At 43.6% G+C, this 27802-nt stretch overlaps 1 protein-coding gene across 4 annotated transcripts in view; it reads left to right on the forward strand.

Annotated features, from left to right (window-relative positions):
• The first annotated feature begins 1737 nt into the window (after positions 1-1737).
• The window catches only part of BCAS3 (BCAS3 microtubule associated cell migration factor), a 714356-nt gene continuing 688291 nt past the window's right edge, over positions 1738-27802 (forward strand). For all 4 annotated transcript variants that reach the window (XM_030828111.1, XM_030828114.1, XM_030828113.1 and 1 more), the window contains exons 1-4: positions 1738-1841; positions 3382-3469; positions 8271-8325; positions 14020-14095. In XM_030828111.1, the coding sequence (XP_030683971.1) occupies positions 3387-3469; positions 8271-8325; positions 14020-14095 (214 nt within the window). In that variant the 5' untranslated portion in view covers positions 1738-1841; positions 3382-3386. The remainder of the gene's footprint in view (positions 1842-3381; positions 3470-8270; positions 8326-14019; positions 14096-27802) is intronic.

Genomic DNA, 27802 nt, shown 5'->3' on the forward strand with positions numbered 1-27802 from the left:
CACGATCTTGGCTCACTGCAACCTCCACGTCTCGGATTCAAGCGATTCTCCTGCCTCAGCCTCCTGAGTAGTTGGGATTACAGGCGTGTACCATCAAAACCCGCTAATTTTTGTATTTTTAACAGAGACAGAGTTTCATAATGTTGGCAAGGCTGGTCTTGACCTCCTGACCTCAAGTGATCCGCCCCTCTCAGCCTCCCAAAGTGCTGGGATTACAGGTGTGAGCCACCATGCCCGGCCTTTTCTTTCGTTTTTTTTTTTTTTTTTTTTTTTTTTTTTTTTTTAATTTTTTAAAATTTTATCAGCCGGGTGCGGTGGCTCACGCTTGTAATCCCAGCACTTTGGGAGGCCGAGGCGGGCGGATCACGAGGACAGGAGATCGAGACCACGGTGAAACCCTGTCTCTACTAAAAATACAAAAAAAATTAGCCGGGCGTGGTGGCGGGCGCCTGTAGTCCCAGCTACTCGGAGAGGCTGAGGCAGGAGAATGGCGTGAACCCGGGAGGCGGAGCTTGTAGTGAGCCGAGATCGCGCCACTGCACTCCAGTCTGGGTGACAGAGCAAGGCTCCGTCTCAAAAAAAAAAAAAAAAATTTATCTATCTATCATCTATCTATCTATCTATCTATCATCTATCATCTATCTATCATCTTGAGAGGGACTCTCTGTCACCCAGGCTAAAGTGCTGGAGGGCAATGGCGTGATCTAGGCTCACTGCAATCTCCGCCTCCTGGGTTCAAGAAATTCTTCTGCCTCAGCCTCCCGAGTAGCTAGGATTACAGGCATCGGCCACCACACCTGGCTATTTTTAGTAGAGACGGAGTTTCTTCATGTTGTCCAGGCTGTTCTAGAACTCCTGGCCTCAAGCGATCTTCCCGCCTAGGCTTCCCAAAATGTTGGGATTACAGGCGTGAGCCACCACGCCCAGCCCACCATGCCTGTTAATAAGCTATACCCTCACGGACCTGTCGTTGGCATTAAATTTGATAATACATTAAAGTACTGTATATGAAGTATAGGAAGGCCTGTGCTGAGTGTTCAAGAAGTCAGTCAGTATTATTCTACTTATATTAATAAATGTAACTGATGAAATGACAATGGCGAGATCTCGATCCTCAACAACAAGGGAGATGGAAACTGAGGCAAGGAAGGGGTCAGGCCTGGTCTACAAACCTAGCTCAAATTGTTGAGATTACCGGCAGTGCCCCTTCAGATCAACCCTTCCTCGGCTGATCGCCGGCGCGAGCCAGCCTAGGCTCCCGGAAGGTAAACACATTGCCAAGGGCTGGGCAGAAGGCGGGTGTGGGACGGGTGAGTGGCCAGCTAAAAGTGATTGGCAGCTGCCATGTCCACGTGCTCCGAGCTTCGAACCAGCTGTCGCGAGAATTCGATGTAAACAGACCAGTCTCCCTGTCCTCCGGCTCCAACCTGAAACGCTCACGTGAGCGGGACAGGAGTCTGGATCACGTTGCTTTTCTTTTCAAAGCCACGAAGGTTCTGTCTTCCAAAAAAATGTACATGTTCGTAATTATTCCCCAGCTGCCTGCGTTCGCAACCGAACCTGACACGTTGGCTTCACCCGAACTTACATGCTGTTGTGTTTTCCCTCTAGCCCCAGCGGATTGGACACATTCAGGAGGCGGGTTCGCCTCTTTCCTACTTGCTGGTTGGCGAAGCTGACCTCCAAGGGCGGTGCCCGGCCGTAGCCGGTTTGCTTCTGGGATTGGCTAGAGGGGGTGGTTCCGCTGAGGCGTGGTAGGAAGTGGCTGCCGTCAATCACGCGGGGAGACTCCAAACAGTGAGCCTAGAGCTGGAGACTAGCGTTAACCGGCGGGGCGGCCGGTGAGAGGGCTGGCAGGGCTTTGGCTTTGGGGAGGCTTGGGGAGGACGAGGGACTGGCGGCGTGAGGGGACCGGGTCGGGCTGGCAGGAATTCGACAGGAGAGAGGTGTCGATACTGGAGGGGGAGGGGAGCAGTGCAAGGGGCCGGAGGGCGGCCGGGGGCAGCGGTGGCTCCGTGTTGGAGGTTAAGAGGGCAGCGCCGTACGAGTGTCTTTCAGGAGACTGGGGCCTGAGTGGCTGGCGAGGGTCGTCCCCAGGAGACAGGGCCCTTAAAGGGCAGGGCTTGGGAGACTGTGGTTCGAGAAAGCAAGAATGGGTTGAGAATGAGAGGGCTGAGGGGCTGGAGGTGCAGGTATCCTCTGAGGAGGTGGTGGCTCTGCTCGTTGGGGCAGAGGGTGTTTTGGTTGTAGGAGGTGGGGCGCACAGGTTTGGAGTTTTCACATCAGGTGTGAATGCTTCCTACTTAAAAATGATGGTTTTCGGTGCCTTCAAGATGAGTTCCAGGCTGTGGGCTTCCCTGAACCCTGTGAGGGATCTTTGATATTGCTGTCAGTCCTCTTTGAACCTTAACCAAGCCGACTCCATGCTCTTAAAATCTCAGTGATTCAGAGGGTCATGAAACATTCTAGGATCAGGATTTACTGATGTGACGGGAAGGGGTAAAGGGCTGTAACAACGTATAAGTTTATGTTACTTATTTGACTACTTACTACAGTCAAATAATTACTTGACTTATTTGTTACAGTAGCAGGGGGTTACGAATGTGATTTAAATTGTGATTTACTCATAGATTCCCAAGAGGTTTAATTGGAAGGTAGAGTGGTATCACGTCACTTGTTCCGTTTGGTCTTGAAATATTGTACCATGTGTGTTTTCACTATCTCAACATAAAATTTCAGTAAATTCCCATCCCATGATCTGGTTCTCTCACCCTTGTAATTTATGTTAACAACAGACCAAGGGGTACAGCAAGAGTCTTCCTTACATTGTTTTGTGGTTCTGAGACCTGGTCCTATTAAAAACCAAAACAGGATGGGCGCGGTGGCTCAAGCCTATAATCCCAGCACTTTGGGAGGCTAAGGCGGATGGATCGCTTGAGCTCAGGAGTTCGAGACCAGCCTTGGCAACATGGTGAAACCCCGTCTCTACAAAAAAATATAAAATTTAGCTCGGCATGGTGGCACTCACCTGTAATCCCAGCTAGTCGGGAGGCTGAGGCAGGAGAATTGCTTGAGCCTGGGAGGCGGAGATTGCCATGAGCAGAGATCGTGCCACTGAACTCCAGCCTGGGCGACAGAGCAAGACTCTATCTCAAAAATAATAATAACCCCCCAAACCCCTCATTATAATTTGAAAAAAATTAAAACCCTACTTCCTCCTTTTTTCCCTTTCTGGTGTAACAGGAATTTCTGGGAAAGTTTCCTACATTTGAGGCATTTTTGACAAGGGATCTCTAGTGAGTAATCATAAAGCTTCCTCCCTACCCCCAACAACGATCCATGTTTTTCTGTTTTTTTTTGTTGTTGTTGTTCTGGAAACAGGTTTTATGAATGAAGCTATGGCTACAGATTCCCCAAGAAGACCCAGTCGTTGTACTGGTGGAGTTGTGGTTCGCCCCCAGGCTGTCACGTAAGCACATTTCAGATAAACCCAATAGCTGAAGAAAAGATTACTCAGAATACTAACATTTAGGTTTTCTTTATGAACAATGGTTACTTTTGTAAAAATCTTTTAACTGTTGGCTTTATGGGGTGAATAATAATAATTGCCAAGACCAAATGAAGAATTGGAGAGTTAAGTTGATGTGTTCAGCACATTTACAGAGTACACGAAGAGCACTATGCTAAATCCTGAAGAGCAGTGTTTTCAAACTCCAAGTTTAACAAATTAGTGGATTGTTAAATCAGTTTAGTGGGTCAGGAGTTGTAGTAGAAAATGAAATAGAGGCCGGGCGTGGTGGCTCATGCCTGTAATCCGAGTACTTTGGGAGACCCAGGCAGGCAGATCACGAGATCAGGAGATTGAGACCATCCTGGCTAAAACAGTGAAACCCCGTCTCTACTAAAAATACAAAAAATTAGCCGGGTATGGTGGCGCCTGTAGTCCCAGCTACTCGGGAGGCTGAGTCAGGAGAATGGCATGAACCCTGGAGGTGAAACTTGCAGTGAGCCGAGATCACGCCACTGCACCCCAGCCTGGGCAACAGAGTGAGACTCTGTCTCAAAAAAAAAAAAAAAAAGAAAAAAAAAGAAAATGAAATAGAATATAATAGAAAATATAGCTGAGAGTTTGTATTGTTTCATGACATGCATATAGATATGTTCATGTGTATTTATGTATTTACCAGACAGTGATGTAAAATGTATCTCTTTTAACTTTTAAGTTCAAGGGTACATGTGCAGGTTCGTTATATAGGGAAACTCATGTCACAGGGGTTTGTTGTGCAGATTATTTCATCACCCAGGTATTAAGCATAGTCCCCATTAGTTATTTTTCCTGATCCTCTCCCCGCTCCCACCCAACTCTGATAGGCACCAGTGTGTGGTGTTCCCGTCTGTGTATCCATGTGTTATCTATAAAAGGAATCTCTTAGTCTAGGTCTCTGTCAGAAAGTTTCAAAGTAAGTGTCATAGTATATTTCTCTGTTTTTGGCATTCTTTGACAAAGAATGTCTATACTTACTAGGAGTTTATAATCTAATATGGTTTGAAGATATGTATACTTTTTTTTTTTTAGATGGAGTCTCACTCTGTTGCCCAGGTTGGAGTGCAGTGGCACCATCTTGGCTCGCTGCAGCCTCCACCCCCTCCTCTCCCTCCCAGATTCAAGCGATTCTCCTGCTTCGGCCTCCCAAGTAGCTGAGATTACAGGCGAGCGCCACCAGGCCTGGCCAATTTTTGTATTTTTAGCAAAGACGGGGTTTTGCAATGTTGGCCAGGCTGGTCTTGAACTCCTGACCTCAGGTGATCTGCCTGTCTTGGCCTCCCAAAGTGCTAGAATTACATGTGTGAGCCACCGTGCCTGGCCAAAGATATGTATACTTGAAGGCTGACACGGGAGGATTGCTTGAAACCAGGAGTTTGACACCAGCCTGAACAACATCCCGAGACCCTCATGCCTTAAAAAAATACAAAAATTAGCCAGGCATTGTGGCAGGCGCCTGGAGCCTTAGCTACTCGGGAGGCTGAGATGGGAGGATCACCTCGGCCCAGGAGCTTGAAGCTGTGGTAAGCTGTGATTGTGCCATTACACTCTAGCCTGGGTGACAGAGTGAGACTGTGTCTTAAAAAATATATATGGCTGGGCGCAGTGGCTTACGCCTGTAATTCCAGCATTTTGGGAAGCTGAGGTGGGCGGATCACCTGAGGTTGGGAGTTCGAGACCAGCCTGACCAACGTGGAGAAAACCCATCTCTACTAAAAATACAAAACTTGGCTGGGCGTGGTGGCAGGAGCCTATAATGCCAGCTACTTGGGAGGCTGAGGCAGGAGAATCGCTTGAACCTGGGAGGCGGAGGTTGCAGTGAGCTGAGATCGCGCCATTGCACTCCAGCCTGGGGGACAAGAGCAAGACTTCGTTCCCAAAAAAATAAAATAAATAAATATATTTTATATGTATATATATTATTATTTTTTTCTTTTTTGGAGATGCAGTCTCGCTCCATTGCCCAGGCTGGAGTGCAGTGGCATGATCTTGGCTCACTGCAACCTCTGCCTTCTGGGTTCAAATGATTCTCTTGCCTCAACCTCCCAAGTAACTGGGATTACAAATGTGGATCACCATGCCTGGCTAATTTTTGTATATATAGATATTTTTTTTGAGATGGAGTTTCACTCTTTTTGCCCAGGCTGGAGTGCAATGGCACGATCTCCGTTCACTGCAACCTCTGCCTCCCGGGTTCAAGTGATTCTCCTGCTTCAGCCTCCCGATTAGCTGGGATTACAGGCATGCGCCACCATGTCTGGCTAATTTTGTATTTTTTAGTAGAGGCAGCGTTTCCCCATGTTGCCCAGGTTGGTCTCAAACTCCCAACCTCAGGTGATCCACCTGCCTCAGCCTCCCAAAGTGCTGGGATTACAGGTTTGAGCCACCACGCCCAGCCTAATTTTTGTATTTTTGGTAGAGATGGTGCTTCGTCAGATTGGCTAGGCTGAAGCAAACAAGTAAATAAGTAAAATAATGACAGGCTGTGATTGTGCACAGTGTACTACAATGGAGAGTGACAAAGGAGAATACATGTAAGGCTGTCCTGGAAGCTCTCTGAAAGGAGGCAGCACTTAACCTGGAGAACTAAAAGGAAGGGAAGGGGATGGGAAGGAATCCAGATAGAAAGAAAGGTGGTGTAAAGGTCTTGATTCAAAGAAGAATTTGGTGTGTGCTAGGAATTGAAGTTGCATATGGCTGAATCAGAATAAGGAGAGTGGCAAAAAATGAGGTTGGAGAGGTAGCCTAATAATTTTCTTTTTTAGGCCTAATCGATTTTTGTAGGTCTCTAGGGCATAATGCTTTTTAAATAGGATTTACGATAAATCATATTATTTTCAAGTGTGATTTTTCACATCTCTCGAAATGGATTTGAATTAGTATTTTGATTTTTTCTTTTTTTTTTTTTTTGAGACGGAGTGTCACTCTGTCACCCAGGCTGGAGTGCAGTGGCGCGATCTCGGCTCACTGCAACCTCCACCTTCCAGGTTCACGCCATTCTCCTGCCTCAGCCTCTCCAAGTAGCTGTGACTACAGGCGCCCGCCACCACGCCCGGCTAATTTTTTGTATTTTTAGTAGAGACGGGGTTTCAACGTGGTCTCGATCTCCTGACCTCCTGATCCGCCCGCCTCGGCCTCCCAAAGTGCTGGGATTACAAGCGTGAGCCACCGCGCCCGGCGTATTTTGATTTTTTCGTTGTTGTTTTTTTGAAACAGAGTCTTGCTTTTTTACCCAAGTTGGAGTGCAGTGGCGTGATCTTGACTCACTGCAATCCCCACCTCCTGGGTTCAAGTGATTCTCCTGCTTCAGCCTCCCAAGCACCTGGAGTTACAGGGTGCACCACCAGGTCCAGCTAATTTTTGTATATTTAGTAGAGACAGGGTTTCACCATGTTGGCCAGGCTGGTCTTGAACTCCTGACCTCAAGTTATCCACTTAACCTTGGCCTGCCAAAGTGCTGGGATTACAGGTGTGAGCTACCAGGCCTGGCCTAAAATAGTGTTTTGAAGAAATTGTTTTTTTCCACTTGCTGAAATTTATGTACTTTGTATTTAAAATACATTAATTTAGTGTCCTTACTTAATTAACAATGTTGTTTTTTCCCCTTCCCTTTTTTTGTTTGTTTGTTTTTTAGAGATGGGGTCTTGCTATGTTGCCTAGCCTGGCTGCCAACTTCTGGGTTCAAGTGATCCTTCCACCTCAGCTTCCTAAATAGCTGGGACTACAGGCACATGCTACTGCATCCAGCTTTCCCTCATTTTTAGGCATTTTAATTTGTTTCCATGTCTTTTCTATACCAAAAGTTCTGTAAAGGCTTGATAGCTTCTAATGCCTGTATCTACCAGAAAATGTAGACTTACCTGCTATATACAGGTAAGGGACTAGGTTTGTAACCAATTTAAGGAGAAGGTCACTAGATAGTGAGTCATCAGCAATAGTTTTACTTGCTCTAATTAGGGCATTCTTCTGCTCTGACTCAAGAGGAAGGTCCTACCTTAGGTCTCTGTCATCACTCCTCCAAATATGACTTAGAAGCTGTCTCTATCAAATTAGGAGAGCATGACTTTTAAAAAGAGATGATGTTTAAAAATGTTAAAAGCCCATTTACATTTAATAACATGTATAAAGACCCATGAAACGAGAAAGTAGTTTAGCAGAAATATCAGGTGATAAGAGTTAGCCTTTTTTTTTTTTTTTTTTTGCCTTTTTTGAATATTATGAGTGATGCCTGTAATCCCAGCACTTTGGAAGACTGAGGCGGGAGGATCGCTTGAGCTCAGAAGTTTGAGACCAGCCTGGGCAACATGGTGAAACACCATCTCTACAAAAAATACAAAATACTGGCATGGCGATGTCTGTAGCACTTGAGCTCAGAAGTTTGAGACCAGCCTGGGCAACATGGTGAAACACCATCTCTACAAAAAATACAAAAATTAGCTGGGCATGGTGGCGCATGTCTGTAGTCCCAGCTACTTGGGAGCCTGAGGTGGGAAGATTGCTTGAGCCCTGGAGGTCGAGGCAGCAGTGAGCCGAGATCGCACCACTGCACTCCAGCCTGGGTGACAGAGTGAAACCTTGTCTCAAACAAAACAAAACAAAACAAAAAAAACCCAAAAAACAACAATAACAAAAAACAAGTGACTTTATTAAGGCTTGTAAATAGAGCTTTTTTCATGTTCTATATTAAGCTTTCCTGACCAGTGTTGTCCATTTCACCCTTTTCCAGAGAGCAGTCCTACATGGAAAGTGTTGTGACTTTTCTGCAGGATGTTGTGCCACAGGTAAGTGTCTATATGTGCTTTCAGCTTTCCGTTTGGTCAGGAGAGCTCTGAAATGTTTGGTTTCCTAAACTTGACACTAGTACCAGCAACTTCAGAAAGGTTTTTGATGTTTTAGCCTCCTGAGCATTGGTAGGGTGGGACTATATTATTGTTTAGATGTGCCGCAGTGTTGTGATGACAGTGGCATAAATATTATTCCTTAGGACTTTGCCTTCCTAAGAAGAATCAAGGTGAATTGTTAGTAGAGATTTGAGACCTGGGACTCTCGTAGGTTTCTATTTTCTTGTCCTATTTAAGTGTTGCCTGTCAGCAGGGAGAAAAGCAATATACACTCTGCACTCCTTAACTAGATATGAGCTAAGTATTGTACCTGAACACAAATCTACATCTCTTTTATATTGAGCAGCATTTTTATGCCAGCTAAGGTATCCTGTTACTCTGATAAGAGATTAAGTATTTTACTGTTCCTTTTATATAAATATGAGAATAAAGAATGAGAATAGCCTTACTGGGATTATCTAGTATACTATTTCCAAACAACATAATTATCACTTGGCATACTTATTAAAAGTAATAATTTCCTCTCTCAGAGTCTTAACACAATTGATTTGGGATGGTAACTGGTAACTTGTAGCGAGAGTAAGAATCTCAGGTGATTCTTATGAAGTGGTACCTTTGGGAAGCACTGTTCTAGTGGGACTCCTGAAGGGAAAGGTTTCCATACTTTCTCCTTATGGTTGTAGTCTTCCTTGACTACCATGGGTATCTGTAACTGGAGTGTTCAAAAAGGACATTCATAGATCCAGTGTCCCAGCTTTATGAGAGGATCCTAGCAAACACAGTGCCTTCAACCTGAAAAGCTGAGTGGGAAAAAAAGGAGAAAAGAAACAGTGTGTTATGGTAATATAGTAGAAGGAAAATTAAATTCAGTTGGAGGACATCAAAGAAGGCTTAATGAATGAGATGCCATTTGAATTGAGGAATAGAGTGGAATAAAATCCAACAATGATAAATTTAGTGAGGATGTAATGGGGACAATAGGATCCTAGTAGGTGTTTGCTTTATTTGGCAGAGAAGTTATAACTTCATATTTTGCACATTAGGCTTAGAGTAGCTTAGTGATTAAGAACATAGACTTTGGGCCGGGTGCAGTGGCTCACGCCTGTAATCCCAGCACTTTTGGGAGGCTGAGGTGGGCGGATCACCTGAGGTCAGGAGTTCGAGACGAGCCTGACCAACATGGAGAAACCCCGTCTCTACTAAAAATACAAAAATTAGCCTGGTGTGGTGGCGCATGCCTGTAATCGCAGCTACTCAGGAAGGCTGAGGCAGGAGAATCGCTTGAACCCGGGAGGCGGAGGTTGCAGTGAGCTGAGATCGCATCATTGCACTCCAGCCTGGGCAACAAGAGTGAAACTCCATCTCAAAAAAAAAAAAAAAAAAAAAAAAGAACGTAGACTTTGATATTAGATTTGACTTTATATTTCAGCTCTGCATCTTACTAGTTCTAAACAAGTTACTGAACCTTTCTAAACATCAGTATCCTTATGTGTAAACTCGGGTTAATCATCTTATTTATCATGGGTTTGTTTTGAGGCTTAAAGGGTCTCATGTATATAAAGCATAAAATAAAGCAAAGGAAATACTAAGTAGTCTTTCCTGGAGGGAGTTTGACACTGGAGATCCAGGGTAGAGATGTAGATTTTTGGCATACAATCCTAGTCGAAATAATCAGATGAGCCAGAGACATTACAATTTCTAATTGTAATGGTAAGACGTCGTCATTTTAGAACCTACTGACCATAGGTTGCTTAGGAAAGCAATAATAGGAGTAACTTTTTGTTATATTAGACTTTTTTTTTTTTTTTGAGACAGAGTCTCACTCTGTTCCCAGGGTGGAGTGCAGTGGCGTGATCTCGGCTCACTGCAAGCTCCGCCTCCTGGGTTCATGCCATTCTCCTGCCTCAGCCTCCCGAGTAGCTGGGACTACAGGCGCCTGCTGCCACAGCTGTCTAATTTTTGTATTTTTAGTAAAGATGGGATTTCACCGTGTTAGCCAGGATGGTCTCGATCTCCTGACCTTGTGATCTGCCTGCCTCAGCCTCCCACAGTGCTGGGATTCCAGGTGTCAGCCACCGCGCCCGGCCTATATTAGACATTTTTTCTACTGTTTGGTTGACATGAGAACAGTGCTTTCTAACATTTTTTTCCCCACATTTAATTCAGAGTCCTGCTTTGGTACTTTGTGGTCAGACATTAAAAAATAATGTTTTCTGCTAATATTGTGTTCTACCTCCTGCTCTATTCTGGGAATCATCAAATTCATGGAGCCTAGGTATTCTCTGGGTCTGTAAATATCCTCCTAAAGAGAGAACATGTGTTGTTGGACTGGTAGCAGCTTCTTTAGTTATCACTCATTGAATTCTAGTTGTGATAATATTGATGGCTGGTAGTTGCCCTTGGCTGTGTCTTGATCTAATAATTTCACTTATGAAAATTTATTTATTTAATTATTATTATTATTTTTTTTTTGAGACGGAGTTTCACCCTTGTCGCCCAGGCTGGAGTGCAATGGCATGATCTCGGCTCACTGCAACCTCTGCCTACCAGTTTCAAGTGATTCTCCTGCCTCAGCCTCCTGAGTAGCTGGGATTACAGGCATGTGCCACCACGCCCGGCCAATTTTTATATTTTTAGTAGAAACAGGGTTTCACCATGTTAGCCAGGCCGGTCTCGAATTCCTGACCTCAGGTGATCCTCCTGCCTTGGCCTCCCAAAGTGCTGGGATTACAGGCGTGAGCCACTGCACCTGGCCGAAAATTTATTTTAAAAAATAATTCAACAAAGAAAAAGTTAAAGCTTAGAACTTTTCAGTATATATGAAATTTTTACATTTTCAGTGTAAAAACTTGTAATCAGCTTAAATGTCAATTAATACTCAAGCAAATGATGATATATCATGGTCCCTATAGAATAATTTGCTCTAAATAAAAATTATGACAAAATAGTACACTATGGAAATTATTTTCTCTACAGTGAGCAAATAAGACAACATACACAGAATGACACCTACAATGATTATAGCTATGTTATATAAAATTCAAAAATAACTTTGTACTTATGAGTGTGTGTATGTGTGTTAGAAACCAGTGTTGAAATATAAAAGAAGAAGTAAATAAATCTTTTCAGTAGTGAAGTGAAAGTTTTGACCCTAAATAAGAGGGCTAAATGAGTTGCTCTTGTTTGAAGAAGGGCTTTTAATCATTGCTGGGGGAAAAGGAAAAAAATGTGTGGCAGTACATTGACCTCTATAAAGACATCAGGTGATGCCGGGTGTGGTGGCTCACACCTGTAATCCCAGCACTTGGGAGGCCTAGGCGGGGAGATTGCTTGTGCCCAGGAGTACCAGACCAGCCTGAGCAACATGGTGAAACCCCATCTCTACAGAAAATACAAAAATTAGCTGGGTGTGGTGGTGCACAACTGTAGTCCCAGCTATTTGGGAGGCTGACATGGGAGGATCGCTTGAGCCCAGGAGGTGGAGGTTGCAGTGAGTTGAGATCATACCACTGCACTCTAGCCAAGGTGACAGAACCAGACCCTGTCTCAAGAAAAACAAAAACAAAAACCCAAAAACAACTTTTTTTTTTTTTTAAAAGACATCAGGTGAAAGGTAGAAGGGAAATGGGTGAGTCTGTGTCTTACTGAGAATAAAATAAGTGTGGGAAAAGGAGATCATAAGAGGCAAGAAATGATGTGATTCACCTTTGTGCAAAGCTGTAGTAAGGAACACATGAAGCAGAGCTCAGGTGCTTCAGTCGTCTTCCCAGAATTTTCTCAAAAATTCTGAATTAAAAAACACCATGTCCACTAAAGAGAGAGGAAAACTTGAAGACATAGTAAAAGCATATAAGCCTCATTTTGTATGACATATTTCCCCCTCACAGGGAACGCAACAAGAGGTTCAAGAATCCCAATACACTGAAAGACCTTCTTTGACCTTCTTTTGTTCTGCATATCACTCAGAAATCAAATGTCACAAAGGAATAAGTCTGCTAAGCTGAAGAAGAATTTGAAAATGTTATTGCTTCACCACATTAAAGGAAAGGAAAGCCTGATACAGGAAAAAAGAAAGTTGTCCTAAATGCAGTGTGGCATCCTGGTTTGCATCCTGGAGCAGAGAAAGGGCATTAGTGAGAAAGCTTATGAAATCCAAATAATGTCTGGGTTTTAACAGTAATGCACCAGTGTTACTTTTGTAGTTTTGAGAAATGCAAATGTTAGATTTGATTAGATTAGATAATATTAGGGGAGAAAATTTTTTTTTTTGAGACAGGGTCTTACTCTCACCCAGGCTGGAGTGTAGTGGCACTATCATGGCTCACTGCAGCCTCAATTTCCCAGATTCAGGTGATCCTCCCATCCCAGCCTCCCCGGTAGCTGGGACTACAAGTGCATGCCACCATGCCCAGATTTTTTTTTTTATAGAGACGAGGTTTCTCCATGTTGCCCAAGCTGGTGTTTTTTAAAAACGGTATGTTAGGCAGGGCATGGTGGCTCACCTGTGTAATCCCAGCACTTTGGGAGGCCGAGGCAGGGCGGATCACCTGAGGTCAGGAGTTCAAGACCAGCCTGGCCAACATGGTGAAACCCCATCTCCACTAAAAATACAAAAAATTAGCTGGGCATGGTGGCACACGCCTGTAGTTCCAGCTACTTGGGAGGCTGAGGCAGGAGAATCACTTGAACCTGGGAGGTGGAGGGTACAGTGAGCCAAAATCGTGCCACTGCACTCCAGCCTGGGTGATAGAGTGAGACTCTGTCTCAAAAAAAAAAAAAGAAAAAACATGCTTTATGGAGAGATGCCTCCTTTTGAATACCGTTGAATACTGTTGATACTTCATGCCATTAATGCTTATCTTTTGACCCTTGCAGGCTTCCAGGAAGCAGCTGCTGATAGGTTGGGTCTAGAAGCTTGATAAGAGACTAAAAAAGTACAGTAATACTCTTAAAAAGTATAGGTACAGTATAATTGCCACAAACACCTAGCACTTAAAGGTAGTAGTTCTGTTTGTTTTCTAAGCCTTGTTGACCAGTATAGGGGCTGGTTAGTTTTTTGTTTGCCTTTGAATTATAGTAATGCTGCATAATAGATTGTGATCATTGTATTTTAGGTTTCTGCAGTTCTTTTTTTTTGTGGGGGACAGAGTCTTGCTCAGTCGTCTAGGCTGGAGTGCAGTGGCGCGATCTCTGTTCATTGCAATCTCTGCCTTCCAGGTTTAAGTGATTCTTGTGTCTCAGCCTCCCCAGTAGCTGGAATTACAGGCATGCACCACACCTCACCCAGCTAATTTTTGTGTTTTTAGTAGAGACAGTTTCGCCATGTTGGCCAGGCTGGTCTTGAACTCCTGGCCTCAAGTGGTCCGCCTGCCTTGGCCCCCCAAAGTGCTGAGATTACAGGTGCCTAGCTTGCAGTTCTTTTAATAAGTTAAAAACTCTTTTGACCAAGGTTATCAGACTCATGGATACCACTCTTTGGGGGTAGTAATGTTCTAAAATATTCTAGTTACCAAGATGTAGGGTTGGTGAAGTTGGAGAGGTATAGTGTTGGCTTTAAGTCACTCTTTGTTTTGAACATCAGTAATATTAAAGCTGTAAAATATGTTTATTCAAATGTTTCTGTTTACTATGCAGGCTTACAGTGGAACACCTCTAACAGAAGAAAAGGAGAAAATAGTCTGGGTCAGATTTGAAAATGCAGATTTAAATGGTATGGTTTTAACTTTTTTGGGACATGTGAATTAATTGTTTGTTTGGAGTACCTGATTCCAAAAAGAGAGCCTTTACTTTAGTCAGATTACTTTCTCTTATAGTAATTTTTCAGTTTTCAAAATAAAAGGTAGCATAACCGCAGTACAGAAACTTTAGAACTAATATTGTGTAATGAGCCTTAAAGTAACTATAACACAGCGTGTGTTAAACTCTGATGAAGTTAAAGTGAGTTAAAATTTTCTTAGGCAGAAAAATGGTTTTCTTAAAAAAGGAGTTATTCAAGTTTGGTCAGTTGTATGGGATTTATAACTGCAAAATAATCATTAGTGTTGAACTTTCTTGGGTTGAAAATTGTTTTTTTCTGAACAGAATTTTATGCTAGTCCAAGTACCTCATATGAGTGGAATCATACAGTATTTGCCTTTTTGTAACTGGCATATTTCACTTAGCATAATGTCCTCAACGTTCATCTACATTGTAGCATAGGTCAGAATTTCCTTCCTTTAAAAGGCTGAATGAGGCAGGGCATAGTGGCTCACACCAGTAATCCTAGCACTTTGGGAGGTTGAGGCAGGAGGATCGCTTGATCTTAAGAGTTCAAGACCAGCCTGGGCAACATAGCACGACCTTGTCTCTACAAAAACTTAAAAAATTAACTAGGCTTGGTGGTGTGTGCCTGTAGTTTCAGCTACTTGGGAGGCTGAGGTGGGAGGATTGCTTGAGCCTGGGAGGTCTAGGCTGCAGTGAGCCGAGATCGTGCCACTGCACTCCAGCCTGGGTGATGGAGTGCAACCCTGTCTAAAAATAAATAAATAAATACAGTTAAGTAAGTAAATAAAAAAAATCATTTATAAAAGGATGGATGGGCTGAGCACTTTGGCTCATGCTTGCAGTCCCAGCACTTTGGGAGGCTGAGGTGGGAGGATCACATGAGGCCAGGAGTTCAAGACCAGCCCAGCCAACCTGGTGAAACCTCGTCTCTCCTAAAGATACAAAATTAGCCGGGCATAGTGGCACACTCCTGCAGCCCTAGCTGCTCAGGAAGCTGAGGCAGGAGAATCGCTTGAACCCAGGAGGTGGAGGTTGCAGTGAGCCGAGATTGTGCCACTGCACTCCAGCCTGGGCGACAGAGCAAGACTCCATCTCAAAAAAAAAAAACCAACAAAAAAAAACCCGAAAACGGAGTCTCACTCTGTCGCCCAGGCTGGAGTGCAGTGGAATGATCTTGGCTTACTGCAACCTGCGCCTCCTGGGTTCAGGTGATTCTCCTGTCTCAGCCCCCTGAGTAGCTGGGATTATAGGTGCTCACCATCACGCCCAGCTAATTTTTGTATTTTTAGTAGAGATGAGATTTCACCATGTTGGCCAGGCTGGTCTCGATCTCCTGACCTCAGGTGATTCACCCGCCTCAGCCTCCCAAAGTGCTGGGATTACAGGTGTGAGCCACTGCACCCAGCCTCCTATCTCTTTGAGACTCTACTTTTGAGAATTGCTGGCTTGTATAGTAATGCTGTTTTTAATGTTTTGAGGAACCACCATGGTTTTCCTCAGTGAATGTACCATTTTTCATTCCCATCAACAATGTACAAGGGTCCCAACTTCTCCACACCCTTTCCAACACTTGTTAGTTTCCTCTCTCTTTTTTTTTTGATAGTAGCCATCCTAATGGGACTGGGCTGTGGTTCTGATTTGGATTTTTCTAATGATTAGTAACGTTTAGCATCTTTTTATGTGCTTATTGGCTATTCATTTAGCTTCTTTGGAGAAATGGCTCTTCATGTCCATTGCCCATTTTTTAATTGTTTGTTTTTGTTTGTTTATTTAGTTTTAGGAGTTTTCTAAATATCCTGGGTATTAATTCCTTATTAGATATATGATTTGAGAATATTTTCTCCTATTCTGTGAGTTGCCTTTTCCTCAAAGACTTTTCAAATATGAAGCTTTTTTTTTTTTAGAGCCACCATCCACAATGAGAAAGTCTGAGTGTCACTTTTACAGATTGGTTTCATTTGAATTTTGGACTCTCTATTAGCTTATTCTTTCAAATAATAACAATTTGTTGGGCCCTCTTTATGGAGAGTAAAACATTAGTTTTTAAGGGTGATTGTTTATGATATCCATGACAAATATTTTTTGAAATATTTTTTTCATTTTGGAACATTACAGTGACTGAAATTAGAAGTAGAAGCAGTAAAGCCCCACCCAAGTGTTTTTTATAGACTCTTCCTGCCATATTTCTCTTTGAAAGCTTATTGTTTAAGTTTTCTTTCTTTCTTTTCTTTTCTTTTTTTTTTTTTCTGAGAGACAGGGTCTCGCTCTGTCACCCAGGCATGTAGCATGATAATGGCTCACTGTAACTTTGACCTTCTGAGCTCAAGCATTCCTCCCACTTCAGCCTCCCGAGTAGCTGGGACTACAGGTGTGTGCCACCATATCTGGCTAATTTTTTTTTTTTTTTTGAGGCAGAATATTGCTCTGTTGCCCAGGCTGGAGTGCAGTGGCACAATTTCAGCTCACTGCAACCTCTGCCTCCTGGGTTCAAGCAATTCTTCTGCCTCAGCCTCCCGAGTAGCTAGGATTGCAGGTGCCTGCCACTGCACCCAGCTAATTTTTGTATTTTCAGTAGAAACAGGGTTTTGCCATGTTGGCCAGGCTGGTTTTAAACTGACCTCAGGTGATCCACCCACCTTGGCCTCCCAAAGTGCTGGGATTACAGGCGTGAGCCACCGCGCCCAGCCATCTGGCTAATTGTTAAATTTTTTGCAGAAAAGGGGCCTTACTATGTTGCCCAGGCTGGTCTTAAACTCCTGAGCTCAAGTAATCCTCCCAACTTGGCCTCCCAAAGTGCTGGGATTACAGGCATGAGCCACTGCGTCTGGCTCATTTTTGTTCTTGATTTCAGACTTTCTTTCCATCCTGGAAACATATTTTTGCTTTGTGGATGTTAAAATGTGTTAGAAGACTTTCTTGATTTAATAACAAAGAAAAAGTGATGTTAGTCTGAAAAATATTAGTCCCAAAATCTTGTTATACAACATATGCAAAATGTTGAAAACGGATTTTGGAAAGCATGGTTCAGATCAGCAGTAAAAGTTAAAACAATTTTAAGATCACATAATTAAAATGTTAAAAGCGTTATCAAAATAATTCTTACCCAGGCAAGTTTTTCTCTTTGCTTATTTGTTTTTTAATGGCAAGTGAGAATTGTTGGGGCAATGTTTCTTAAAGACTTTGCTTTATTGAAGTAAAAATGCATTTGGAAACGTAGATGCATACTACTTAAAAATTATGTGTCCTATTGAACTTAAAGTAATCTTCCTTAACTTAGTATCCATAGTTCAATTGACTTACTTATCTTAGATTTGTACATCTTTCTTTTAAATACTTTAGCACAGTCACATGTCTTTTGGTCTCTCTTTTCTTTCTTTCTTTCTTTTTTTTTTTGAGATGGAGTCTTGCTCTGTCACCAGGCTGGAGTGCAGTGGTGTGATCTCTGCTCACTGCAACCTCTGCCTCCTGGGTTCAAGCGATTCTCCCTGCCTTAGCCTCCCAAGTAGCTGGGACTACAGGTGTGCACCACCATGCCCAGCTAACTTTTGTATTTTTAGTAGAGATGTGGTTTCACTATGTTGGCCAGGCTAGTCTTGAACTCCTGACCTCGTGATCCACCTGCCTCAGCCTTCCAAAGTGCTAAGATTACAGGCGTGATCCACCGTGCCCAGCTGGTCTCTCCTTTCTATAGTATACTGGTATTGTGTGATATTGTGGCCCTGGTTTTTTAATGAATATACTTTTTATTTTCTCTGGCCCTAGATGTGTGTGTGTGTCTGTGTATATATTTATACCTGTGTGTGCCTGCCTGTGCGAATCTGTGCATATTTTAAGGCAGTAAATTATACAGTCAAAAGACAAAATTACAATTTAGTTTAAAGATCTTTATTTTATTTGCAATCTGGAATACTTCATTTCATAAAATAAAATGTGTTCCAATGAGCTAAGCAGAAGGGGTTGATTTTGTAGATGGAGAAGGTCTGAAGAAAGGAGAAACACAGGCCAGGCACGGTGGCTCACGCCTGTAATCCCAGCACTTTGGGAGGCCAAGGCTGGCAGATCACCTGAGGTCAGGAATTCGAGACTAGCCTGGCTAACATGGTGAAACCCCGTTTCTACTAAAAATACAAAAAATTAGCCAGGCGTGGTTGTACGCCTATAATCCCAGCTACCCTGGAGGCTGAGGCAGGAGAATCGCTTGAACCCAGGAGGCGGAGTTTTCAGTGAGCCGAGATCATGCCATTGCACTCCAGCTTGGGGGCAACTCCATCTCAAAAAAAAAAAAAAAAAAAAAAAAAGGGAGAAACAGAAGAAAAAGTGGATTGGTCATTTCAAAGTTATTTCCCTTACTAGCTGTCAACAAAGAAACAAAACAATAGAGAAATAACTGATTGGTTAACATCAGGTTACTTCAGGTTATCTTTTGTTCGAAAGATTAAGACAGAGGGAACTTTATTTTATTGATATATTTATTTATTTTTGAGATGGAGTCTCGCTCTGTTGCCCAGGCTGGAGTGCAGTGGCGCGATCTCAGCTCACTGCAGGCTTCACCTCCTGGGTTCACGCCATTCTCTTGCCTCAGCCTCCCAAGTAGCTGGGACTACAGGCGCCTGCCACCACACCCGACTAATTTTTTTTGTATTTTAGTAGAGATGGGGTTTCACCATGTTAGCCAGGATGGTCTCCATCTCCTGACCTTGTGATCCGCCCGCCTTGGCCTCCCAAAGTGCTGGGATTACAGGCGTGAGCTACCATGCCCGGCCAAACAGAGGGAAATTTATTATCATGCAGGTTGAATATTGAAACAGGCCTCCTTGGCCAGGTGCTCACCTGTAGTCCCAGCTACTCAGGAGGCTGAGGCAGGAGAATCATTTGAACCCAGGAGGCGGAGGTTGTAGTGGGCTGAGATGGCACCACTGCACTTCAGCCTGGGCAACAGAGCAAGACTCCATCTCAAAAAAAAAAATTAGCTGGAGTGGTGGCGTGTACCTGTAATCCCAGCTGTTCGGGAGGCTGAGCAGGAGAATCACTTGAACCCAGGAGTTGGAGGTTACAATGAACCAAGATCGCGCCACTGCATTCCAGCCTGGGCGACAGAGAGACATCCTTTCTCAAAAAAAAAAAAAGAAAGAAAAGTTCCATGTTACCAAACTGAAACTAAGTTGTTATCTGACCTTAGGAGAAATCAGAAAAGAGACATAACAGCCAATTTCCCAAGGAGAATTGCTTGAACCCAGGAGGTGGAAGTTGCCTGGCTAATTTTTTGTATTTTTGGGAGAAACAGGGTTTCACCATGTTGGCCAGGCTGATCTTGAACTCCTGACATCAGGTCATCTGCCCGCTTTGGCCTCCCAAAGTGCTGGGATTACAGGCGTGAGCCACTGACTTGATTTATACCCAGGCTTGTTTCTGTCAAGACTCTACACTGAGAAAGGTATAAGTAGCCAAAGCAGTTTAATATTCTGACATTTTTCTGTCAAATTCTCTAAAGGTGAGAATATAGTTTGAATCCCAGACTACATCAGATCAAATTGATGCTGGTTTACTCTAGTACAATGGGAATTGCTTTCTAGCCTGTGCAGTGAAATTCTTACCATCCCCTAATCCCATACTTCATACTTGGCCAGTTTTTTTTTTTTTTGACAGAGTCGCACTTTTTCACCCAGGCTGGAGTGCAGTGGCCTGAACTTGAACTTGGCTCACTGCAGCCCCGACCTTCTGGGCTCAAGCAATCCTCCCACCTCAGCCTCCTTAGTAGCTTGGACCACAGGCATGTACCACTATGCCTGGCTAATTTTTTGACTTTTTGTAGTTGGGGTCTCACCATGTTCCCTAAACTGGTCTCAAACTCCTGGGCCCAAACAGTCCTCCTACCTTGACCTCATAAAGTACTGGGATTACAGGTATGAGCTACTATGCCCGGCATGGCCAGTTCTAATATCAAGGTCTAATACTATATTTGAGTGTTGGATTTCATGTTCAACAGACCCTTTTTTTCAGTTGCAAGTAATAGTTTTAAGTAAAAAAGGGAATTAATTTTTTTTAATTTTGGAAAAATAAACATAGCATAAAATTTACCATTTTAACCATTAAAATTTTTAATTTTTTTTTCTTTTTTTTTTTTTTTGAGATGGAGTCTTGCTCTGTCTCCCGGGCTGGAGTGCAGTGGCGTGATCTTGGCTCATTGCAAGCTCCGCCTCCTGGGTTCACGCCATTCTCCTGCCTCAGCCTCTTGAGTAGCTGGGACTATAGGCATCCACCACCATGTCTGGCTAATTTTTTTGTATTTTTTAGTAGAGACAGGGTTTCACCATGTTAGCCAGGATGATCTCGATCTCCTGACCTCATAATCCGCCCGCCTTGGCTTCCCAAAGTGCTGGGATTACAGGCATGAGCCGCCGCGCCTGGCCAAACATTTTAATTTTTTAAGAATTTATTGATTATTGGCTGGGCATGGTGGCTCATGCTTGTAATCCCAGCACTTTGGGAGGCTGAGGTGAGCAGATCACGAGGTCAAGAGATCGGGACCATCCTGGCCAACATGGTGAAACCCCGTCTTTACTAAAAATACAAAAATTAGCCGGGCGTGGTGGCGTGTGCCTGTAGTCACAGCTACTTGGGAGGCTGAGGCAGGAGAATCGCTTGAACACAGGAAGTGGAGGATGCAACAAGCCGAGATTGTGCCACTGCACTCCAGCCTGGTGACAGAGCGAGACTCTGTCTCAAAAAAAAAAAAAAAATTATTGATCATTAAAAATTGAGACAGGGTCTCACTGTGTTGCCCAGGTCTCAAACTCCTGGGCTCAAGCCATCCTCCTGTCTCAGCCTCCCAAAGTGTTGGGATTATAGGCGTGAGCCACTGTCATTGGTCTTAATTTTTTTTTTTTGGTAGAGATGAGGTGTTGCTGGTTGCCTAGGCTGACCTTAAACTCAAGTGATCCTCCCACCTCGGTGTCCCAAAGTGCTGGGATTGCATGTGTGGGCAACAATGGCCATAATCATTTTAAAGTATATCATCAGTATTATTAAATAATTTACATTGTTGTACAACCAGTCTTCAGAATTCTTCATTGTGCAAAACTGAAACTCTGTACCCATTGCACAACAACTCCACAGTCTCTACCTCCTCCCAGCCCCTGGCAACCACCACTCTACTTTCTGTTTCTATGATTTTTAACTACTTTAGGGACCTCACATAGGTAGAATCATAGATTATTTGCCTTTTTGTGATTACCTTATTCCACTTAACATAATGTTCTCAAGGTTCATTCATGTTGTAGTATGTGTCAGAATTTTCTTCCTTTTTAAGGCTGAATCATGCTTCATTGTATGTATATACCACATTTTTTTTTTTTTTTTTTTTTTTTGAGATGGAGTCTCACTCTGTCACCCAGGCTGGAGTGCAGTGGCATGATCTCAGCTCACTGAAACCTCCACCTCCCAGGTTCAAGTGATTCTCCTGCCTCGGTCTTCTTAGCATCTGGGACTGCAGGCGTGTGCCATCACACCCAGCTAATTTTTGTATTTTTGTAGAGACGGGGTTTCACCACGTTGGCCAGGATGGTCTCTAGACCTCGTGATCTGCCCACCTCGGCCTCCCAAAGTGTTGGGATTACAGGTGTGAGCCACCGCGCCTGGCCCTGTACCACATTTTATTTTATTCATTCATTTGTTGAAAGACATTTGCGTTGCTTCTACCTTTTGGCTTTGTGAACAATGCTGTAATAAACATGGGTATACAAATATCTCTTCTAGTGGAATTGTTGTATCATATGGTAATTCTTTTTTAAATTTTTTGAGGAACTACCATACTGTTTTCCATAGAAGATTTAAAATTTTATTTTTAGAGACAAGTCTTACTGTGTCATTCAGGCTGGAATGCAGTGAAATGATCACAGCTCACTGCAATTTTGAACTGCTGGGCTCATGTGATCCTCCTGCCTTAGCCTCCCAAGTAGCTAGTACTATAGGCGCATGCCACCATGCCCAGCTTATTTTTTTTTTATTTTTATTTTTTGAGACGGAGTCTCGCTCTGTCGCCCAGGCTGGAGTGCAGTGGCGCGATCTCGGCTCGCTGCAAGCTCCGCCTCCCGGATTCACGCCATTCTCCTGCCTCAGCCTCTCTGAGTAGCTGGGACTACCGGTGCCCGCCACCACGCCCGGCTAATTTTTTGTATTTTTAGTAGAGACGGGGTTTCACCGTGGTCTTGATCTCCTGACCTCGTGATCCACCCGCCTCACCCAGCTTATTTTTAAATTTTTTGTAGAGATGAGGTGTTGCTATGTTGCCCAGGCTGATCTTGAACTACTGGCCTCAAGGAATCCTCCTGCCTCAGCCTCCTGAAGTCCTGGGATACAGGCACGAGCCACTATACTTGGGCTCATAGGGGATTTAAAAATAATCTACTCATGGATCTGGGAAGGGTAGGGGCTTCATACTTTTAATCTTTGTCCACTTCTTGTCACTACTTCTTTCTGAATGTTTGCATCTCTTCTTTGACTTATTTAACAAAGAGAGAGTTGGTGCAGTGGTTACTCAAAGCTCTTTATTCATACCTTTATGATTATATGATACAATCAAAGAGGAAAAAGTATTCATCAGGAGATCCAGATGGCTCAGTCTGAGTCACTCTCCCATTATTGGAATAGTTGCTGTGGCCAAGGATGTAGTACTAGAATTGCTCAGCTGGTCATGTGCCTATCCCTGTGCTTGACGGAGGATGAGATTAGTTACCAGAAAAGAGGGAGTTGCAGAGTAGGAAGTGTGTGAGGTACACAAAGGTAATAGCTGCTACAGCTGGGCACAGTTGCACGCACCTGTAGTCCCAGCTGCTCAGGAGGCTGAGGTAGGAGAATCGCTTGAGTCCAGGAGTTCTGGGCTCAATGTGCTATGCCGATTGGGTATCTGCACTAAGTTCAGCATCAATATGGTGACTTCCCAGGACTGGGGAACCACCAGGTTGCCTAAGGAGGGGTGAACCAGCCCAGTTCAGAAACAGTTAAAACTCCCATGCTGTGATCAGTAGTGAGATTGCATCAGTGAACAGCCACTGCAGTCCAGCCTTGGCAACATAGTGAGACCCCATCTCTAAAAGAAAATGCTGCTATAAGCTTCTATTGCTCTAGAAGCTTGGGTCCCTTAGCTACCTGAAGATGCCTCCTAGACATCCTCACGTAGACGTCCCACAGATGCCTCAAACTCTGATTTCTTTTCCCATCTAATTGTCTCTCCTTAGCAGCTGTGCACTGACCCTATTTACCTTTCAGGTCATTAAAGCCACAGAACTTTTCATGCCTCAGGATCTTTGCATAGGGGACCCTCTAGGTGAAATGTTATTTTCTGCCCCTATCATTATTTACCTTTTAGAGTGTACAAAAATGACTTGACAGGCTGGGCGCAGTGGCTCATGCCTGTAATCCCAGGACTTTGGGAGGCCAAGATGGGTCGATCACTTGAGCCCAGGAGTTCAAGACCAGCCTGGGCAACATGGCAAAACCCCATCTCTACAAAAAAATATTAAAAAATTAGCTTATTTTTATATATATATACAGTGGTATGTCCCTGTAGTCCTACCTACTCGAGAGGCTGAGGTGGGTGGATTGCTTCAGCCCAGGAGATCGAGGCTTCAGTGGGCTGTGTTTGTGTCACTGCACTTCAGACTGGGTGACAGGGCAAGACCCTACCTCTGAATGAATGAATGAATGAATAAATGAGGGAGGGAAGGAAGGAAGGGAGGAAGGAAAAGAAAGAAGCAGGTTTGGGAGGAAAGATTCAGTTTTGGCCGGGCGTGGTGGCTCATGCCTGTAATCCCAGCGCTTGGGAGGCCGAGGCAGGTGGATCTCCTGAGGTCAAGAGTTCAAGACCAGCCTGGCCAACATGGTGAAACCCCGTCTCTACTAAAAATACAAAAAAAAAAAAAAATAATAATAAGCTGGGCATGGTGGCGGGTGCCTGTAATCCCAGCTACTTGGGAGGCTGAGGGAAGAGAATTGCTTGAAGCCAGGAGGTGGAGGTTGCAGTGAGCCGAGATCGTGCCACTGTACTCCAGCCTGGGTGACGGAGTGAGACTCTGTCTCAAAAAAAAAAAAAAAAAGGATTCGGTTTCACTTTACACCTTGATTTTTGAGTTGTGAATAGAAATCCAGTATCCCTATCCTCCCACCAATTGCAAACAGTCTTCTAAGGAGGGAGAGTATACTGAGTGCAGTCATGGAAGATTCACAGATAAGTTAAGACTGGACAAGGTTTTGAAGGATGGGTGACTCAAAGGAAGGGAGGACATTGTAGTTGGCTGAAACCATGCAAGAATGCTAGATGTGTCTATAGCAAAGACCGTAAAGTTCAGATTTAGAGGTATAATAAGAAAAAAGCCAGTAAAGAAAATAGGCCAGGTACGGTGGCTCACACCTGTAATCCCAGCAGTTTGGGAGGCTGGGGCGGGCAGATCACGAAGTCAGGAGATTGAGACCATCCTGGCTAACATGGTAAAACCCCATCTCTACTAAAAATACAAAAAATTAGCCAGGTGTGCTGGCGGGCGCCTGTAGTCCCAGCTACTCGGGAGGCTGAGGCAGGAGAATGATATGAACCTGGGAGGCAGAGCTTGCAGTGAGCCCAGCCGAGATCACACCACTGCACTGGCCTGGGTGACAGAGCGAGACTCCGTCTCACAAAAAAAAAAAAAAAAAAAAAAAAAGGCAGCACTGGAGAAAATAGTGATTCTATGATAGAGGATATAAAATGAAAGGAAAGCCAAGGAAAAATGATTTACTTAAATCTATAATAACTTTGAGGAATAATATAACATTGCTACAAAATTAAGGTTTTTGTTCAAGAAGAATAAAGTCTGGCCAGGCCTGGTGGTTTATGCCTGTAATCCAGCACTTTGGGAGGTTGAGGCAAGAGTACTGCTTGAGCCCAGGAGTTCAAGACCAGTCTGGGCAACACAGTGAAACTCTTTCTGTATTTACAAAAATAAATAATAGTAAAAGAAATCTGCTGTATCACCACCATCCAGAGAAAGTGACTAAGTGAAATCTAAAATAAGAAAAAGGAGATTTTGTATATATTATGACCTCACGGGTTTTATGTGTGGCATTTGAACCTGGGGTCAAGGGTACTTGTGGTAGAAAGATGATTGAATTGAGTATCAAAAAGCCCAAAGATTTCTCATTCAGTTATGAGTAAATTATATACCTAATTTGTTTTTGCCAATGATAAAATGAAGTTGACCCCTCCGCGTATAAAACAGGATTCCAGGGCCAGGCACACTGGCTCATGCCTGTAATCCCAGCACTTTGGGAGGCTGAGGCAGGTGGATCACCTGAGGTCAGGAGTTCAAGACCAGCCTGGCCAACATGGTGAAACCCCATGTTTACTAAGTAATACAAAAATTAGCTGGGCGTGGTAGTGGGCACCTGTAATCCCAGCTGCTTGGGAGGCTGAGGCGGAGAGAATTGCTTGAACCTGGGAGGCAGAGGTTGCAGTGAGCCGAGATCGCATCATTACACTCCAACCTCGGTGACAGAGCGAGACTCTGTCTCAAAAAAAACAAAAACAGAACAAAAAACAAAACAACAACAAAAAATCAGGATTCCATCTCAAAAATAAATAAATAAAACAGAATTGATATGTCAGATTTGATGATGTACACAAAAGCACATAGAAACTTATAAAACACCATTTATTTATTTATTTATTTACTTATTTATTTATTTATGAGACAGAGTCTCACTCTGTCCCTTAGGCTGGAGTATAGTGACACAATCTTGACTCACTGCAACCTCCATCTCCTGGGTTCAAGCAGTCCTCTTGCCTCAGCCTCTCAAGTAGCTAGGATTACAAGCATGCACCATCACACCCAGCTAATTTTTGTATTTTTAGTTATTTTTATATTTTAGTTTCAGCATTTTGGCCTGGCTGGTCTTGAACTCCTGACCTCAAGTTATCTGCCCACCTCAGCCTCCCAAAGTGTTGGGATTACAGGCATGAGCCACCACGCCCGGCCAAAAACACCATTTAAATGTCATGTATAAAAATAATTATGCCCTGGGTATGTAAGTTTATAATTCTGAATTTTGCTGGATATGGAATCATGTGCTATTAACATTGCAACAATGAATTCCTGTCGAAAGAAAATGGGCATTAAAGAATTACTGATGTATTAGCCATTTAATGATTTTGATTTTTATCTTTGAGAATAGGAAGTCATTAATGCGGGAGATGGAGATAAAGAGGTATGTCATTATTTGTGTTTTAAAAAGAGCAGTTTGCTGGGAGGTGGGGATTGCAGTGAGCTGAGATTGAGCCACTGCACTCCAGCCTGGGCGACAGAGCAAGACTCCGTCTCAAAAAAAAAAAAAAGAGCAGTTTTGTCTGGGCTTGGTGGTTCACATGTGTAATCTCAGCACTTTGGAAGGCCAAGGTGGAGGACTGCTTGAGGTCAGAAGTTTGAGACCAGCCTGGGCAACAGAGTGAAATCCCATCTCTACAAAAAAAATAAAAAAATTAGCCAGGCATGGTGGCACGTACCTGTGGTCCCAGCTACATGGGAGGCTGAGGCAAGAGGATTCCTCGAGCCCAGGAGGTTGAGGCTGTGGTGAGTCATGTTTGTGTCATTGCACTCCAGTTTGGACAACAGAGACCTTGTCTCAAAAAAAAAAAAAAGAAAGAGCAGTTCAACTCTTACGTTGGTGGAAACAGGAAGCCATGTATGCTTTTGGAGTAGCTGTTGTAGCTCAGACAGGGTGGTGGTGGTGTAAGAGGAATGAAGAGAACTGTTTAGGAAGACACAGGGACTTGGGATAGATTTACTGGTATAGGTGAGGAAGAAAGTGGTTCCTGGCTTTGCCAATGGGATAATGATGCTTTTCACCAAAATAAGGAACCCTGGAGGAAACTCAGGCTTGGTGAGGAAATCATGATCTTTGAGTGGGATTCACACTTCTGTTGAGACAGCCAAACTCCATATTGAGGAAGTCACTAGCAGATACTAGTTGAAGTAATGGGTGGAATGAGTTAACCTAGGAGAGGATATATGGTAAGAAATGGAAATTTAGAAATTGGTTTTGAGTAACTCCAGTATTTAGAGACTAGGTAGAAAAGAATGGTCCAGCAGAGAGAATGGTGAAGGAGTGACTAGAGAAAGTGGAGAAAAGTTAGAGGATTATCCCTGAAAGACCAAGGGAGAGTGTTTTAAGGAATAAATGGTGACCACTGGTTATAGTTGCTGAGTAGTCTAAAAAGATGTGCTTGAAAATTATCTATTGGATTGAACAACTTAGAGATTATTGGTGACCATTAGTGGTGACCAAAAATGGGAAAAGTGTTAGGGACATTCTGAAGTGAGTTGGGGTAAATGTTAGATGAAAAATAATGACAGTTGTGAATAACCCAATTAAGGAATTTAGCTTCTAGAAGGAGAGGGGAGGCTGGGTGCGGTGGCTCACGCCTGTAATCCCAGCACTTTGGGAGGCTGAGGTGGGCAGATCATTTGAGGTCAGGAGTTTGAGACCAGCCTGGCTAACATGGCAAGACCCCGCCTCTATTAAAAATACAAAAATTAGCTAGGCATGGTGACGCACTTCTGTAATTCCAGCTACTCAGGAGGCTGAGGCACTAGAATCGCTTTAACTGGGGAGGTGGAGGTTGCAG

Source organism: Nomascus leucogenys, chromosome 14 (assembly GCF_006542625.1).
Source record: "Nomascus leucogenys isolate Asia chromosome 14, Asia_NLE_v1, whole genome shotgun sequence".
Classification (NCBI taxonomy): domain Eukaryota; kingdom Metazoa; phylum Chordata; class Mammalia; order Primates; family Hylobatidae; genus Nomascus; species Nomascus leucogenys.